Consider the following 20,267-nt stretch of genomic DNA (forward strand, 5'->3'; position numbering starts at 1 on the left):
AGAGTCCAACCCCCAATTACCTAAACATAGAAATACAAATGACTAGACTAAACATAGAAATACATAAACATAGAACATTGCCCAAAACCCGGAATAATAAATCAAACACCCCACTAAACACACAACCACCCCGAACCACATAAAACCCTCTGCCACGTCCTGACCAAACTCCAATAACAAATAACCCCTATTACTGGTCAGGATGTGACAGATATCCTAACTTTAGCTGGATTCCAATAGAAATGACACATCACTTTGCAAGCCGGCATAATTTGACTAAACCAGGAGTTTCAGACCAGTGTGTTAGGGTGTAACTAGGCCCTCAGGGGCTTTATGATATATGTAATGTGTTGTCATAATGAGTTTAATTTTAAAGATAACATATTCACTTAGACATTCACTAGGTGAAGGCTACAGTACTGAAAACCATTCAATACAACAATCATGTCTCTGTCGCTAACAAATACAGTCGTGAGTGGTAATTGCAATTCACTCTAAATGCAAGGCACTCAAGGTATGCTAATAAAGTATAATTATTTTTAATTCACTGAACAGCATATTTTTTTAGAATGAACTGAATTCCATCTGGTTATTGGGACAGACATGAATGCCATTTTGGAAATGCAGACAAATCAAATAAGACCATCTACATTTCACACGCTCCTCAGCATATACTCCCTGATTACAACCTCATTGATGCCTGCGAGCACATACTCCTAATGCAAAAGAGTACACAGGCATAAATCAACCTCACTAATCAATGTCTTACTAGTATCTAACACAATTTTCTTTCATCTAGAAAATAGAAATTCGACATATGAGCTTGTCTATATCACCACGCCTTCTACTGCCTATTACACATTTCAGAATCTCCTAATTGTAACTAGGCCCTCAAAGAAAGGCATACGGCCTGATGATATACTGTATATATGAAAATCAACAAAGGGAGAAGGAAGTAAAAGTAAGCAAATAGTGTAGTTTGTGATGAAATTAAAGAGTAACATCTCAGCCTATTTACAGAATATACACGTGTAAGATGCAGAGGATGCAGAGGGTCCTATATTTATGGAATGCCAAGTTATGACCACATCCTGTTCAGCTCACATTACTTTCTGGCAGGGAGAGGAGGGTTCATTCTGGGCATCCAAATTTGATCTTGTCATGTAGAGGCTGTCGCTACATCTGACAGATATCAAGAAGAAACTGTTTCAGCATCAAGAAAGGTAGTGACTATTCTCAAAGTAGACTACATAGTCTTCCATTCAATCACAGACATTTTACCATTATGACCATTTATATCTTACCTTGTTCAATCTTGGGATAACCAGATCATTGACAGTTTCATAGATGGATATTGGGTTTACATGACTGTTTGATCTTGTCTGGAATCAAAATACAGCCAATTACAATACAGTACATACAACTTCCACACATTCAGATACATGATAACGGCAATGCATACTTACATCTCTAATTCCTGTGTTGTCCTTAATAACCTGTTGGGGCTAGGGGGCAGTATTTACACGGCCGGATAAAAAAACGTACCCGATTTAATCTGGTTACTAATCCTACCCAGTAACTATAATATGTACATACTTATTATATATGGATAGAAAACACCCTAAAGTTTCTTAAACTGTTTGAATGGTGTCTGTGAGTATAACATAACTCAATTTGGCAGGCAAAAACCTGAGAGATTCCTTTACAGGAAGTGGCCTGTTTGACCATTTATTTGCTTTCTTTGACATCTCTTCCAAAAACTCAGGATCTCTGCTGTTACGTGACACTTCCCACGTCTCCAATGGGGTCTCAGAGCCCGGGAAAAACCTGAATGACGTAATTCAAAGCCCTGGCTGAAACACAGGAGCGCTTTTGCTAAGTGGTCTATCAGAGGACAAAGGACTTCATGCTCGTGCACTGTCCGCCCCCGTCTTTTTGTTTTTCCCTCTGTTTACAGACAGGCAGATTCCCGGTCGGAATATTATCGCTTTTCTACGAGATAAATTGCATAAAATTGATTTTTAAACAGCGGTTGACATGCTTCGAAGTACGGTAATGGAATATTTCGAATTTTTTTGTCACGTTATGCGCAATGCGCACGACCGTGATTTACCATTCTGATAGTGTCTAGAACGCACGAACAAAACATCGCTGATGGAACATAACGATGGATTATTTGGGACCAAACCTACATTTGTTATTGAAGTAGAAGTCCTGGGAGTGCATTCTGACGAAGAACAGGAAAGGTAAGACCATTTTTCTTATAGGAAATATGATTTTGATGAAGGCTAAACTTGCCGGGTGTCTAAATAGCTAGCCCGTGATGGCTGGGCTATGTACTTAGAATATTGCAAAATGTGCTTCATCCGAAAAGCTCCTTCCTTAAAATCGGACATATCGAGTGCATAGAGGAGTTCTGTATCTATAATTCTTAAAATAATTGTTATGCTTTTTGTGAACGTTTATCGTGAGTAATTTAGTAAATTGTTAGTAAATTCCCCTGAAGTTTGCGGGGGGTATGCTTTTTCTGAACGTCACATGCTAATGTAAAAAGCTGTTTTTTGATATAAATATGAACTTGATTGAACAGACATGCATGTATTGTATAACATAATGTCCTAGGTGTGTCATCTGATGAAGATCATCAAAGGTTAGTGCTGCATTTAGCTGTGGTTTGGGTTTTTGTGACATTATATGCTAGCTTGAAAAATGGGTGTCTGATTATTTCTGGCTGGGTACTCTGCTGACATAATCTAATGTTTTGCTTTCGTTGTAAAGCCTTTTTGAAATCGGACAGTGTGGTTAGATTAACGAGAGTCTTGTCTTTAAATAGCTGTAAAATAGTCATATGTTTGAGAAATTGAAGTAATAGCATTTCTAAGGTATTTGAATAACGCGCCACGGGATTCCACTGGCTGTTGAGTAGGTGGGACGATTTCGTCCCACATACCCTAGAGAGGTTAATAAAAGTGTGCAGCGCATCAACTCTTTCGTTTAACGGATTACAGTTTGAATCAGACAACAGCCAATCAAATTGTGCCAGCTGAGAAAAAGTTGAGCGTGGCAGTGCAGAGGAACGTCGGCGGATGAATTCAGATGGAGCCTTTGGAAAGATGATACCCAAAAGTATTATTTTCGGATATAAAGACGACGCTGTATAAACAAAAAATGGATTGCAACTTGCAAAACATGCGGGAAGAAAATTACAGACGGATGCGCAACAATTTCCAACTTTGTTTGACATTTGAAGCTGCACAAAGAACGGTAAGTCGTGGCTAAAATAGCTGCCAGCTATATAATTTACAACTTTTCTAGTGTAGCATGAAGGCTAACGTAACGTTAAATCAATGAGCCGCCACACAGTCAGTCAGTGATGGAACGTGATCATTGCACCCAAGATTGAGCTACAACATCGCCCGATTGTGCCCCATAGCAATCTTCGACAGTCGATCACTATTGGGGGGGGGGTCTTTCTCATGGCTACCCATGTATTTCCATGGAAATATAACGTTTTATTCGGAATGTAATAAATATATAGATATTTTTAAAAGCATTCATGATTTGCGTAAATGTAATATATTAACTATTACTCTTGTTAAAAATATGAAATGGTAATACATTTGGTGAAGAGCACATTATGAATTGTTTAGGACTCGATACTCAAAGTTTAGGACTTGAGACTTGACTCGTACTAGCCTGTCTTGACTTGGGACTTGACTGGGGACTTGAGTGCTAAGACTTGAGACTTACTTGTGACTTGTAAAACAATGACTTGGTCCCACCTCTGCATCACACCAGAGCCAGTGTTGCCAATATGAGACCAATGCTCTATAGGTATCACGCCTGCTCCCGCTCCCCCTCCCTGGAGCACGAAGGCGCCAGGCTCCCCAGCATTACGCACTCCTGCCACCATCATTACGCAACCTGCCATTCCCCCCGCCACTCGCATTATTGGACTCAGCAGGACTCAATCACCTCTGTCATTACCTACCCTATATCTGTCTGGTTCCCCGCTCTATGGGGTACGACACATCACTTGGTCCAGCAGTAGCAGCACCAGCATCTGAAATATGCAGGTAATACACTAATATCTCTACTTAATATTAGTATGCTAGTCATGTTAAACATATGAAGAACAACAGCAACAACACCTCTATACTGTATTCATGCTAAATTTAACATACAGGTAGCCTAGTGGTTAGGTTGCTGGTCCAGTAACCAAAAGGTTGCTGGATCGAATCCCCGAGCTGACAAGGTAAAAATCAGTTGTTCTGCCCCTGAGCAAGGCTGTTAACCCACTGTTCCCCAGACGCCGAAGATGTGGATGTTGATTAAGGCAGCCCCCCTGCACCTCTCTGATTCAGAGGGGTTGGTTTAATGTGGAAGACACATTTCATTTGAAGGCATTCAGTTGTACAACTGACTAGGTATCCCCCTTTCCCAGTACCATTGTCATTACTGTCTGAGGGTGTGATTGTATCATAGATGTTAGTGCCACCTGTTGGTCGAAGAGAGAGAAAGATTAATTGGTTGGTTTTCCCTCAGCTTGCCTAGAGACATAGAGTATGGTAACATGTATGTAAAGTGAATGGTGAAAAGTCAGTATGTGTAGTTACAGAGAGAGGAGAGTAACAGTGGTCTGGGATGAGAGACTGACCACGCTGCAGATTATCAGGAGCCTGGCCCTGGGTAGATTCTTGGTCCTGTTGCGGGTCCAGGTTGGTCCTCTGGGGCTGGTTGGGCCTACAGGGAGAGAGAGAGTCATGAAACACTGATAGTATTTTACAGTATGAAAAGGAACATAGTTTAATGACAGGTGTACTCACGAGAATATTCTGTTGCAACAGGAATCTGTAATGAGAAATGGATACTATTATACTGTATCAAGTCGTTACTGTTTTAAACTTTTGTAATTAGACGTCTTTCTCCTAAACATGAACAAAAAGTTTAATGAGAATTTATAAAAGTCTCACCTTTGGTGTTTTTATATCGACACAGCAGTACCAGGAGAATGGCCAGTAGAACACCAGCAACACACTACAAATGACTGATAACCACAGATATTATCCTCATGCATTGTGTCCCACCACCCGCCAACCCCTCTTTTTACACTACTGCTACTCTCTGTTCATCATATATGCATAGTCACTTTAACCATACCTACATGTACATACTACCTCAATAAGCCTGACTAACCGGTGTCTGTATAAAGCCTTGCAACTCTTATTTTCAAATGTCTTTTTACTGTTGTTTTATTTCTTTACTTACCTACACACACACATACACACACACACACATACCTTTTTTCGCCCTATTGGTTAGAGCCTGTAAGTAAGCATTTCACTGTAAGGTCTACTACACCTGTTGTATTCAGGGCGCACGTGACAAATAAACTTTGATTTGATTTGATATTATGAAAAGGTCATGTGATCATGACCATTTTCTCACCTCTCACTGTCCCCCAGCTCTCTGGTGATTCTCCTTCATTAGATTTACACTTATAGAAGCCTTCATCTGACTTGGATACTACAGGGATGGTCATCTCTCCTGTGGTCGCATTCCTGATGAGTACTCCATCTTTGTAGAAATCAACCTTGGGGATCGGGTTTGTTTGCTGATATCTATATGTACAGTGTAGAGTCACAGAGTCTCCCTCAGTTATGGGATAGGGAGGGCTCTGCAGGATCAGAGGGCCATCTGTGTAACATAACATATCAATAAAACTGTAAATCTGGAGTACAGAATTGAACATCATTATCATACATTGTAATGTAAAAAAGGTTAATGAATGTTGTACAACAGACGTACCAGCCACTGTGATGTTGACAGCATTACTGTACTCTCCTGATCCAGACTCACACCAGTACACTCCACTGTCCTTTTTACGTGTTGACCTGATGGTACATGTGGACCCTGCTATTGATCCCCAGTTAGAGCCACACTCTGACTCCACTGCTTTCTCTCTGTATCTCTTCAGTCTCCATCCAGTAGAGTTACTCTTCTCCTCACAGCTTAGTGAGAGAGACTTTGATGTAAAGTGTTGAGTTCTGTTAGGTCTTATTTTGAGAGACACTGAAGTTTGCGGATCTGAAACAAAGAGTGACATAGTCAAAGGTATACAGTAGTTATATATACACATGATGGTGATTTAAATATGATTAAATGCAGTTTCAATGCAGTTAGTTACCTCCTGACCAGAAAAACTGAGGTTCACTGTAGAGTGTGTCATAGACTGGGTCTCCTCTCCCAGCTCTACACACATATCCTCCTGTGTGACTTGGACCAGCAGGGATCAGAGTGTAGGAGTCTTCACTAGTACCATTGCCAGATAGAGGCTCTACAGAGTAGGACCTGCCTGATAGGGAGAGTAACCCAGCTGTGTAGGGAACAGTTTGGTACCAGAAGAACCTCCAGCCTGTAGATGACTCTTTAACCCCACAGCTCAGAGTAACTCAGTCTCCAGGGTTCAGCCACTGAGGAGAGACAATTAGGACAGCTTGGGGTTTATCTGTTATGAAGAAAATGACACAAATCAAATGTTCAGTCTTTAAAATGTTTACCCATTTTGTTATTATGGGATAGTACATTACCCCAAAATCTAACTATAGTTTTGTTCCATCATTGATCTCACTGTCTGCTATTTGACCTCATTCCTTCTGTCTTTCTCTTGCAATCCCATAAAAACAGACTTACCTAACATGGTCAATTGTATAGCATTACTTGTCTGGGAGTGTTTTAAGCCATTTCTTTTCTGAAGACCTTCACAGGTATATAGATCATTCTTTGCAGGACTGATTCTGTACTCAGGCTCTGTTTTGGAGAAGACCAACATCCCACTGTTATTAAAAATAATGCTCAATCTCTTCTCTCCTGTATGTCATATCTGAGAGTGACAGTCTCTCCACTGAATGTCTGTGGCCAGCTGGGTTGGATGGTCAGAACAGGCACAAGTCAGTCTGGACAGACACAACACAGACAACTAACTGAATGAACATTTGCACAATTTTATCACACACCTTAGAAAGTAAAATAATGTGGATCAGTATTTATCACAAAATGAACATATCAAAAGTTGTCATTTCTGAACATACAGTATGCAGTCTGAACTGTCTGACTTACCAAGATCTATCAGAATACATATACAGTGATGTCCGCACACACACACACACACACACACACACACACACACACACACACACACACACACACACACACACACAACAATAGTAATTTACAACATTAACAATGTCTGAAAAATGTGCTTTTCTTTCAAAAACAAGGACATTTCTAAGTAACCCCAACACTTTTGAATGGTAGTGTTCATCAGAGGCAGCTGTGCGGAATGTTTTACCACTGACCAGAGACGGGGGGAGTTTGAAAGTTGTAACTGGGGAACTGGATTTCCAGGTTAAAGTTTAGAGTTTAATTTTGCTTCACATCATTACATGTTGAATACATTAATCCATTTTTAAACTATTTACCTCTGAACATATCTAAGTGGTTTGTTGTAGACTGTGAGACACAGTGTGAAGAAACAAGGTAAACATCTGGGGTTTCTTATCACCCCCTTCAGGACAGGCCTGTAACTACTCTACGTTCTTGTGGATCACAATATAGAAACTAATATAGTCATTGGTCCATAGCGACAACATAACCCCTCAGTCTACTGTGTCTGCCCTCTTATTCCTTCCTCTCTCTATGGTCCCGTGTGGCTCAGTTAGTCTAGCATGGTGTTTGCAATGCCAGGTCTGCAGGTTCGATTCCAATGGGGGACCAGTAGAGAGAAAAAATGTATGAAATGTATGAATTCACTACTGTAAGTCGCTCTGGATAACAGCGTCTGCTAAAATGTAAATGTATAGTTATCATATTAGTACAGACATGGACCACTTCACAATGGGTTCCAATCAGTAGAAGTCAAGTCTGGATGTGCTTTACAGAAGACTGACAGCAATATTTTCAAAGGAATACAATGATGTAGGGAATCATCACTTTTTGTTTGACATATGAGATTTAATACAACATTTAAAATCCAAAATACAACACACCCTCCATTGTCTTACGTTGGTTTGCGTCACTCTTATGCGATCATCATCGTGCGGAATCATTGCGCTATCTGATGTAAGACAACAAACACTCTCTTCATTCAAGTTCCATAGTGGAATACTAATCTGGCTCCTATAATTACTGTAAAAATGCAATTTTACAAAAAACATAGAGACATAGAAGTGAAAATGATGTACAATGTATAAAAAAAAATTATATATGTGCCAACTTAACTGTTAAAGTTGTATTAGCAGGTCAGCCAACCAAGTATAAACCCACCTTTAGGTTTTTTTTTTTATTATGAAAATGTATATAAAAAGCTTGACATTATGTAAAACACAAAAGAAAAAAAATGGAAATTCAGCTTTTAAACAAAACAAGCACTTCACTATTGTTTAATCAACAAACTGAAGTCAAAGAGGGGTCAGTGTAATATTTCAAGAAAATGAACAACAATCAAAAATAACAAAGCCAAGCATACAAGCCCCCAAAAGCTGAAAACGGCAACTTGCTAAATCATAACATTTAGTATTTGTAAAATTACATTCAGTGATATTTGACTCAGTAAACACTGTCATAAATCAATGTAAAGGCAATGGCAAAAACGTAAAAATCCCAAAATGGTTGTTCAGTTTACAGTTCTTACTGTAATGATCACACGGATGATTCAGTCTGTTCAATGACATCATCAGATCGTAACTCATATTGAAGAGATTTGGCTGTTGAACACAGGCCTATGGGAATATAACGGACAGAGAGTAGCATTGGAGTTAAACTGATTCAACTGCTCTTTCAACTGCTCAGCACTAAAATGTAATCCATCAAAAGTAATAAAAAGGTTAGTTTGCCTTTTTTGAGGGGAGAAAATTTCCATAGAACATATTTAACAAAAATAGCTGACCATGGTCACTTTTCTATTTACATTGGAAATGAATCATTTGAGTGATATAAGAGCATGACATAAAGAAGGAGAATATCAAGCTGGATAAGTTGATTGTCGATACACACTGAAATAAAGAGGTCACCTCGAGCCCTGCAGCATTTCACCAAAAGCACGATAGACACCAGTAGAAAGGGAGACACCACCAGCAGACTACAAAGCAGCCTGGGCAGCAGAAAGATGGAGAGAACAGAACCTGGAGGGACAAGCATAACACATGTTTAACCATCAACACACACACACACACACACGCACACACACACACAGTCACAATTACTCACCTTTCACAGTGATAGTGACAGGATCACTGATGATTGATGATATGGATCTGGACTGGATCTCTCCCTGACACCAGTAGAGACCCTGGTCAGACTCAGCAGCTCTACTGATGGTGAAGGTGTCTCCTGTTGTAGTGTGTCTACCAGACAAGGTCACTACTTTCTTAGTGTTGTCTTTGTACCATGTATAGCTCCAGCCACTGTCAAGCCCCACTGAACATGTCAGAGTTACAGTCTCTCCAGAATGGAGGGGACCCTATGGAGAGGCTTCACTGAGGCCGTGGGCAGAGCTGTGGAAACACAGTTATATATGAAGACAAATGCAGTCAGTGCACAAATCTCTCCAACGTATGATCATACTAGGTAGGTCGTACTGTAACTATTCATTTTTCCATTCATACTGACACACAGACCACATCTACATGATTGACTCAATATAAATAGTGTCCATTTGTTTAATTAAAAAAACACATAACAAAGTAACTCACCAATCACAGTTATAGTGACAGGATAACTGATGATTGATGATATGGATCTGGACTGGATCTCTCCCTGACACCAGTAGAGACCCTGGTCAGACTCAGCAGCTCTACTGATGGTGAAGGTGGCTCCTGTTGTAGTGTGTCTGTCAGACAAGGTCACTACTTTCTTAGTTTTGTCTTTGTACCATGTATACCTCCAGCCACTGTCAGACCCCACTGAACATGTCAGAGTTACAGTCTCTCCATTGTATGCAGGGTTTGGATTCATGGTCAGTGTAGTTTCAGGAAGAGCTAAGAAAACAGAGAACAGAATATCAAAACATCTGGATTCATGCTTGGTCATTTAAAATAATTGATCTGTTGCAGTTAAGTTTTGATTAAAGTTGTATGTTGACTCCATTCACTTAGAATTTACAGTCTATACAGTATATCTGTGTTAAGATTAACCCTCATTGACTCAAAATTCAGAAAGTCCAGATAGTGATTGAAGATTAATAGCAAGCTCACCAGTGACAGTAATGTAGAGAAATGGGGCCCTATGTCAAGTGGTTATGTGTATGGAGGCACTGATGAGAATGAGAGATAAGATGATATACCTGTTACTGTCAGTCTGACTGCATCACTCCACTCAGAATGCTTCTTCTGATCAATATGTGTACCCAGACACCTGTAGTCCCCATTGTCTGAAATCTTAACCTCACTGATCTCATATTCATTCTCCCTACTGATTGAGTCTACATCATCCTTGCGCCATGTGTATTTCCAGTCAGTGACTTTTCCCCTCTGTATGTTACATCTGAGAGTGACAGACTCTCCACTGAATATCTGGGAGTATTTGGGGTGTATGGTCAGAACAGCCTTTGCCTTTCCTGCACAAAATAAAACCAGCATGATACAATTGTTTTTTTGAGACACTCAAAACTAAAAATATGTCTAGTCAAAAGAAGCTTTAAAAATCTAAAATAAAACATTTGATGAAGCATTAAGAGATGAAGGCTTGATCAAGTGTACACATATCTACCATCATCATCTTCAGAGTGTCCAGAGTAGATGTGTGTACTCAGCACTACAACAAAGAAAGTCACATTGCTCCAATATTAGATAGAACTAAATAACACCACGCCATATTCATGTTACTGATTACCAAATCCATCCTGTACTTTATTTTAATGTTGCAATCTATGATTTCTACAAACATTTTTTACCTTTAAATTAGTAATATGCATTTATTCTTGAAGAGTATAACTTTTAATTCCCTCAACTTATCTTATCCCATCATAAACCGAAATATATGGTTATTTTATGACAATTATTATAAACAATATAAATGAATGAATTTCCTTTGCCCCATCCCTCAGCCATATACCACAAAAAGTGTCAGGAAGGCCATTTTGTGGCAGCTTGAATTACGGACTGCAGCTTTAAATGGCAGCTAACTTCCCATGTTCTGCACACAGAGAGTGTACAGAGACCAAAAACACCAAAACACCACTCATTAATCTCTTAACACAGTTTACTATAACTGTAGTGAAGGAACCCTCAACCATTTACAATAATCACAACTTGATACTACAACACATCCAACAAATATTGCATTTTATATTCATTGACAGCACATTTTGCAACCACTGAGTTAGCACCACTCTTTAGTTCCTGAGTGATGAGCTGGTTAAATGCACACAACCACACTAACAAGGTCTACATGGCATCGGCTATACAAGCTCAGGTTCTCAAAGTGATGCAACATCAATGTAGAATGGTCACTTTCTACACCATATTTGCTGCAATTTCCTTTGAGTGACTCTTACTAAAACTTTCTTAATAAGTGCTGAAACACCAAAAACAAAGCTAAAGCATGAAACTGTCTTCATTTCGATTAATGTCTTATTCCCTTTTCCCTTAAATTCTTAGTAAATGAGGTAATTAGTGTTCATAAACAAACACACTAACTCAGTACTTACATAGTAGCAAACAGAGCAAGGTGTGCTCCATTCTGTCCCTACAGACAAGTGACTTTCTCTACAACTACAGTCCTTCTAACAAACCCCTCTACTTCCTATATGATGACAGTCTGCTTAGATCACACCACATCATGCTTAGATCACACCTCTTCACCGTACACAGAAAAGCAGAGAAATATTCTAGAGAATTGTAAAAATAGATAGATAGTGTAGGCCTTCCCTCAAACCTTTGCTCAGTTGTAAGGGGGCAAGCCAAGCCAGCTAACCTCACAATGGAAATGGACATCTCCAGCCACTTCTCACTCACTCACTCACTCATTCACTCACTCACTCACTCACTCACTCACTCACTCACTCACTCACTCACTCACTCACTCACTCACTCACTCACTCACTCACTCAATCACTCACTCACAACCTCAGATGGTTCTGTTATGAGTAATATGTTTAGCTACTGTCTACATAGATATGTTTGTTATTGTGTTGTTTATGGTTGTATTTAAATGTGTCTGTATATGTGATGTGTATCAGGGCTATTGTTCATTTACTGTATTGTGTGTTTGTGTGTGTGTATGTGTGTATATATTGTTTGTTTTTGTCTATTGTTTATTATTTTCATAATGTTTTACTTTTTTTCACTTGCTTTTCTTTATGTAAATTATTTTTGTACTTATTTATTTTTATGTACATGATTTTTTTACTTTTTGGGGGGTATTTTCTAAAAACTGCATTGTTGGTTAAGGGCTTGTAAGTAAAGTGTAGAGTGTAGAGTGTGGGACACATGTACAACATGTGTGAAGAAACCAACATGGGGAGAGAAAGGTTACAGGAGCAAGCAGTTACAGACTTCACCTTTAGTTGGTATCCTATGGTAAACATCTGGGGTTTCTTATCGCCCCCTTCAGGGACAGGCCTGTAACTACTCCACATTCTTGTGGATCACAATATCGAAACTAATCAATCAATCAATCAAAATGTATTTATAAAGCCCTTTTTACATCAGTAGATGTCACGCTATACAGAAACCCAGCCTAAAACACCAAACAGCAAGCAATGCAGATGTAGAAGCACAGTGGCTTGGAAAAACTCTGTCTCTGAGGGGTGGCCAGTCTGCTTCTGGCTGTGCCGGGTGGAAATTATAAGAGTACATGGTAATTAAGGCCAGATTGTTCTTCAAGATGTTCAAATGTTCATAGATTACCAGCAGGGTCAAATGACAGTGGTTGAAGAGGGTGCAACAGGTCTGTACCTCAGAAGTAAATGTCAGTTGGCTTTTCATAGCTGAGCATTCAGATGTCGAGACAGCAGGTACGGTAGAGAGAGAGAGTCGAAACAGCAGGTCCAGGACAAGGTTGCACGTCAGGTGAACAGGCCAGGGTTCCATAGCCGCAGGCATTTTCAAACAGTCAAGAAGCGTCTTATATGTTGAGCTACCGAATGGCTAGGACAGGCAAGCCCCATACTATTGTGGAGCACTTAATTCTGCCTGCTGCCGTGGATATGGCTGGGACAATGCTGGGGGGAAAGGCCCAAAAACTATACAGACAATGACTTCATCAAACAATACTGTTTCATGACGCATCAGTGTCATGGCAAGAGATGCTTTGAAACAATTACTGCTTTGCATACAAGCCAGTGAATTCTATGCGTTACAGCTGGATGAGTCAACAAATGTGGCGGGCCTGGCACAGTCCCTGGTATATGTCCATTATGTTTATGTGGGGTCAATTAAGGAAGACATCCTCTTCTGCAAACCACTGGAAACCAGGACAACAGGAGAGGATATTTTTTAAGTAATGGACAGCTTTGTGACATCAAATGGACTTTGGTGGTCAAGACGTGTTGGTGTCTGTACTGTTGGGGTAAAAGCCATGACAGGGAGACATAGTGGAGTGTTAACGCGTGTGCAAGCAGTTGCTCCCGACGCCACTTGTAACGCTTTTACAACATATAGAAGTGCGGTAGTTATCAAGGGGCAAATTATTGACACGTTTTTTTAAATTGAGAGACAAGCTTAAAGTTTTCTTTACTGACCATAATTTTCACTTGTCTGACCGCTTGCATGATGACGAGTTTCTCACACGACTGGCCTATCTGGGTGATGTTTTTTCTCGCCTGAATGATCTGAATCTAGGATTACAGGGACTCTCCGCAAAAATGTTCAATGTGCTGGACAAAATTGAGTCTATGATCAAGAAGTTGGAGCTCCTCTCTGTCTGCATTAACAAGGACAACACACAGGTATTTTCATCATTGTATGATTTTTTGTGTGCTAATAAACTCAAGCTTACGGACAATGCCAAATGTGATATAGCGAAGCACCTGAGTGACTTGGGTGCGCAATTACGCAGGTATTTTCCCGAAACAGATAGCACAAACAGCTAGATTCGTTATCCCTTTCATGCCCTGCCTCCAGTCCACTTACCGATAACTGAACAAGAGAGCCTCATTGAAATTTCAAAATGCAGTTCTGTGAAAAATGTATTTAATCAGAAGCCATTTCTGGATTGGGCTGCTCTCAGAGTATCCTGCCTTGGCAAATCGCGCTGTTAAGACACTGAGGACCTTTGCAACCACGTACCTATGTGAGAGTGTATTCTCGGCCCTTACTAGCATGGCAACTAAATATAGCCACAGACTGTGTGTGGAAAATGATTTAAGACTGAGACTCTCCAAAACAACCCAACATTGCAGAGTTATGTGCTTCCTTTCAAGCATACCCTTCTCATTAACCTGTGGTGAGTTATTCACAATTTTTGATGAACAAATAAGGTTTTATTTGTAAGATGGTTAAATAAAGAGCAAAATGATTGATTATTATTGTATTATTATTTGGTGCCATTGCCCTATATTAGCTCTTTATCACTTCCATGAGCCGGGTTTTGAGAAAAACTCACTCTTATTCTTATCATTAATAAATGTATCGTATAGTGTGTGTGTGGCAGGCTTACAATGATGGCAAAAAACAACATTTGAGAGTGCGCTGACCCTGGTGCTAGAGGGGGTACGCAGCTGGAGTTTGAATGTTTGAAGGGGTACGGGACTATAAAAAGTTTGGGAACCACTGGTGTAGACCAATTAGGGTTTCCAATCTCTCCAAAATAATGTGGTGATCGATGATGTCAAAAGCAGCACTCAGGTCTAGGAGCACGAGGACAGATGCAGAGCCTTGGTCTGACACCATTAAAATGTAATTTACCACCTTCACGAGTGCAGTCTCAGTGCTATGATGGGGTCTAAAACCACACTAAAGCATTTCATATACATTATATTTCTTCAAGTAGGCAGTGAGTTGCTGTGCAACAGATTTCTCTAAAATGTATGAGTGGAATGTTAGACTCGATATCGGCTGATAGTTTTTTATGTTTTCAGGGTCAAGGTTTGGCTTTTTCCAGAGAGGCTTTATCACTGCCACTTTTAGTGAGTTTGGTACACATCTGTTGGATAGGGCGCCATTTATTATGTTCAACATACGAGGGCCAAGCACGGGAAGTAGCTCTTTCAGTAGTTTAGTTGGAATAGGGTCCAGTATGCAGCTTGAGGGTTTATGGGCCATGACTATTTTAATAAATGTGTCGAGATAGGATTAAAAAACTTGATTGACTCTATTGATCCTAGGTCCTGGCAGTTCTGTGCAGACTCAGGACAACTGAGCTTTGGAGAAATATGAAGATTCAAAGAGTCCGTAATTTGCTTTCTGATGATCATCATCTTTTCATCGAAGAAGTTCATGAATTCATCACTGCTGAAGCAAAAACCATCCTCTCTTGTTGAATGCTGATGTTTAGTTTAGCTGTCAACTCTTGTCATTTTAATCCGTTTCACATTTGCTAGCTACCTTTTAGATCGAAGCCCAAATAGAATGATAAAAGATAAGATGATAGAAGCCCATCTCCTACTGTAAATAACCTACACACTGTGTGTGTGTGTAGCCAGCCAGCCAGGTAGAAAAATGGCAGAAAAATAAAAGACGGACATCAGAGTATTTTTCAGTACACCAAAACGTAAAGAACCCTAGTAGCCTAATATCTCAAAGACTAGTTGATAAAATGTTCATAAGAAAGAAATGAAATTCTAATGGAAATGTTTCACAATGATGTCATTAGGCAGAGCAGGCAACAGATGGCACACAGACAGCAGAGTTGGGGACAGATATGCAGGGACAGACTGGCAGAGACGGAGTCTCAGGTAAGTTTGTTGAGTCTTTGTTTGGCAACATTATGAAAGGTTCTCAATTTTTTTGACTTGTAAAATAGGAACATAATTGGAAAATGCCATGGATACCCCCACTCTCAACTTAAACTGGTGACTGAACTAAGATTTGTTAAAGGCAATGGTATTGCTGTTGTGAGTAGTTGTGTAGTTTTGGGTACCGGTAGTTAGGAGTACGGCAAACACCTTATTTCTTTGGTTCCTCAATATACATTTACCATATTACAATGTAGGCTATGTGTTACAGCACTACTTTTGGTGTCCCCCTCAGGAATTGCTCTTGAGAAAATTTCATGTAATTGTCCCCCCCAAAGTTGATATCAGATTTTTGCCCCTGGATGTGGCATGTAAACCAGGAGTTTCAGACCAGTGTGTTAGGGTGTAACTCGGCCCTCAAAGGCTTTAAGATATTTGTAATGAGTTTAATTTAAAGATAACATATTCACTTAGACTCTCCCTTGGTAAAGGCTATAGTACTGAAAACCATTCAATACAACAATCATGTCTCTGTCACTAACAAATACAGTCATGGGTGGTAATTACAATTCACTCTAAATGCAAGGCACTCAACATATTAAAGGTATAAAAAAAAAAATAATCTGTGAACGGCATATTTTTGGGAATTAATTGAATTCTATCTGGTTATTGGCACAGACATCAATGCCATGTTGGACATGAGGACAAATCAAATAAGAACAACTACAATTCACATTTAACAAAGGCTCTACAGCAAATGCTCTCTGATTACAACCTCATTGATGCCTGGCGAGCACATAATCCTAATGCAAAATAGTACACTTTCTATTCACAGGCATAAATCAACCTCACTAATCAATGTAATACTATTAACTACAACATTTTCTTTAATCTAGAAAATAGAAATTTGACGTATGAGCTTGTCTATATCACCACGCCTACTACACATTTCAGAATCTCCTAATTGTAACCAGGGAAGTCAGTTAAGAACAAATTCTTAATTTCAATGACGGCCTAGGAACATTGGGTTAACTGCCTTGTTCAGGGGCAGAACGACAGATTTTTACCTTGTCAGCTCGGGGATTCAATCTTGCAACCTTTCGGTTACTAGTCCAACACTCTAACCACTAGGCTACCTGCCGCCCTACCATAAATGAACCCTACCATAGCCATACCACCAGGAGAAAGACAACTGGAAAATTTGATGGATATTTAACAAAGCATGGTGAGTAAGGTCAGTATAATACCACAATACCTGTGTTATAGTGTAAAGATCATCAGCCATGGTTATGGATATAAATAAGAATGATGTCAAAATAGGATGCAAAAATGGTGATAACAGCCTACTGTGAACCTTCAGAGTGATGGTCTTACTGTCAATCTGACCTTTGTCCCCTTCTCCTGTAAGTAGAAAATCCCCTGAGTCTTGCAGTGTCAGTTCTCTGACTGTTAAACTGAAGTTTTTGGTGCTCATCTTTAGTCTCCCCTCAAACTGGGATCCAGGTGAATATACAACTTCTGAGATGAATTCTGCAATATCTTTTCCCATATACTTCCACACCAAGGATTTGAAATGTTCCCTCTCTAAGCCTGCCAGCAGCTCCATGGAGTCCCCCACTCTCTTGTTGATTATCAGAGGAACACCTACACCTGAAACACACAAATACACACGTTATTCTGACATCAATCAATGGTTGCACACTATATTACATATTATTCATGTAGTACAATGTAGCAAGTGTTGTAGTTACTCATTGTTACACTGTAATACTTGTAACAGTGTGACTGCAATACTTGTTACAGTGTGTCTACATGAATAATTACACAATAATAAACTGCAATGCAAAGTCCTACCTAATCAATAATAGATTATAATGGATTGGATTTATATAGCACATTTCCAGGTTTCATTTATGCTGTACGTGGCACTTTACATATTATAACCTTATATCTTTACGTATCTGAGTGTGTGGGTCATTTTTGACTTCATTAAAGTCCCCTCCTCCCCCACATTCAGTAGAACAGGATTAGATGACATAAAAAAGAGAAGTGGAGGTGGATCTGATAACCCCTCAGCTCACAAGAACAAATACCAATGTGTTTACTGTGTACTTATTCACCAGAAATGCATAATATACTGCATGGGCAACATTATAATTACATATCAGTCTGAAGTAATGTTTTATAAACCCTTACACTAAAAAATGTCAATGAATTAAGAAAAAAATAAAGTTACAGTTCATTGATGTATTAAAGACGTAACTGCAGTTATCCTAGTCTGGCAATGTATCATATTATGTAATAGAAACAGTAATTTGATACAGTCCCATATCGCCTTAAGTTTAATGAATGACAGCCATTAGGCACAGGGTCTTAAGATCTGTTGCGTTCTAGAAGTACTGCAACAGCTGCTGATCCAACCACACCATTGGCACTCATTCAAAACTGCAGAATACATACATCATGACATGTTCCTGAATATATGTATTATGTAGGTGTTAGCAAACAGTAATAAAGCAAAATATTCTAAATATCCAACCAATCACTGATGACTTGGCATTCTACAGTCAACACACACCATGTAGAGACCAACAATGACGTTAGAGAAAGCTGACGGTTTTCATTACTTTATCATGCAAGCATGCACATGCAATAGATCCTGTTTGGGGATGATTCTACCCTCTTGTTTTCACATTAGAATTAGGAGACCGTTGAAAAGACCCTAAGCAGCCAACTGACTAAAGTCAGTATGTGGTTATCCATTTAGGCAAGACAGAATGGGTCCTGTTTGGGTCCAAACACAAAGTGAAAAACTCTCCAACTTCTCAGTCAAGTTTAATGGTGTGGCGATGAAGGAAAACTTCACTGTTTCATACATTGGGATGTGAACTGGACCAACACATGACATGCGAACTTGTGGCTCTGAAGGCCATTGGGTATGTTCTCTCCAGGACAAAGTTCCTGGGAAGGGTAGCCAAGTTCCTGGATAGAGAGACTATGAGGACCCTGGCAACATCTCTGATACAGTGCCACTATGACTATGTTTGTATCTCATGCTTCAGTGGCATAACAACAAATCTGAAGGACAAACTTCAAACGGCCCAAAACAAACTAATGAGAATTATACTCAAGCTCAGCCATAGAGACGCACGTTGGTCCTAATCATTTCAGGGAACTGAACTGGCTTCCAGTTGATCTGGTGGTGGTGCAGATTAAACTGTTGATGGTTTTTAAAGTGATACATGACCTTTCCCCAGTTACCTGTCTGGTTATTTTAATTTCATTAGAGACTCTCATAGCCATCACACCAGAGCCAGTGTTGCCAATATGAGACCGCTGATCTATAGGTGTCACGCCTGCTCCCTCTCCCCAGCATTACGCACTCCTGCCACCATCATTACTCAACCTCATCCAGCGATTATTGGACTCAGCTGGACTCAATCATTTATGTCATTACCTCCCCTATATCTGTCTGGTTCCCCGCTCTATTCCCTGTTGCAGCATTGATTGTCATGTCCTTGTTTTCCCGTGTGCTGACGCTGTGCCTGTCTTGTTTCATGTCTGTTAATTAAATGTTCAACTCCCCGTACCTGCTTCTCGACTCCAGCCTCGGTCGTTACAATAGGAGCATGGCTGGAAGAAGCTATTTACTTAACACTGGTGCAGTGGAATGGTGTACCAAACCATATTAAAACCATGAATAAGCTTGGGAGTTTTATGATTAACCTTAAGAAACTGTGCAAGAAAGAATAATTGTTTCAATGCTTTTACGGTTTCCTCCCTATTAATGAGACATATTTGAGATATATTGTGTTTTCATGTTACCTTGTGTATTTTTTTTTTTTCAAGAGGACCACAATGGGGATACGTTTTTTAACCTGTTTGTGTCATCCTCGTTGCGGTTTTATTGTGTTTAAAATGTTCAAATAAATAAAAATAGTTACAAAACTTACCATAGTGGAGGTTGGAGAGTAGGAGAAGTAGTATTCCCTGTTTGGAGAAGCAGGAGAAGGGACCATCAGACATCTCTTTAAGGCGTTGACTGTTTCCTCTGGCTGTATGTCCTTATCTATCACTGTCACTGATAGCTAGCGGTTGACTAACCAAAACACACAGAGAAGAAAGAGGAGAAGGAGCAGAGACTTCCTTTTGATGAGGGCTGCTGTTCTATATACAATTCCTGAATGTTAGCTGAAAAGGAAGTCACATTCTATAGTTGCTCTCTGAAAATAACCCTTCACACTCGTTAGACAATGAGACGTGTGTGGGTTTGGGGTCTGTCACTCTGTTGATCAGTCTGATGGTGGTGGTTTAGGAGCATGTGTTTCCTAGCTGCTGCTGGTTGTGTGGTTAATGGTCATGGTGTTTCACA

The 20,267-nt window shown here is 39.7% G+C and overlaps 1 protein-coding gene and 1 pseudogene across 1 annotated transcript; both read right to left on the reverse strand.

Annotated features, from left to right (window-relative positions):
- Window positions 1-4,015: 4,015 nt before the first annotated feature.
- LOC115189689 (low affinity immunoglobulin gamma Fc region receptor II-like) lies at window positions 4,016-6,633 on the reverse strand (annotated as a pseudogene).
- Window positions 6,634-8,700: 2,067 nt separating this feature from the next.
- LOC115189683 (peroxidasin-like protein) lies at window positions 8,701-11,983 on the reverse strand. The gene is made up of 7 exons (XM_029748228.1): window positions 11,708-11,983; window positions 10,768-10,812; window positions 10,343-10,615; window positions 9,753-10,037; window positions 9,268-9,477; window positions 9,072-9,182; window positions 8,701-8,780 (listed from the first exon to the last, which is right to left on the reverse strand). The coding sequence occupies exons 1-7, from the start codon at window positions 11,736-11,738 to the stop codon at window positions 8,701-8,703; spliced, it is 1,035 nt and encodes a 344-aa protein (XP_029604088.1). The 5' UTR covers window positions 11,739-11,983.
- Between the last annotated feature and the right edge of the window lie 8,284 nt (window positions 11,984-20,267).

This window comes from Salmo trutta, unplaced genomic scaffold, assembly GCF_901001165.1.
Source record: "Salmo trutta unplaced genomic scaffold, fSalTru1.1, whole genome shotgun sequence".
NCBI lineage: Eukaryota > Metazoa > Chordata > Actinopteri > Salmoniformes > Salmonidae > Salmo > Salmo trutta.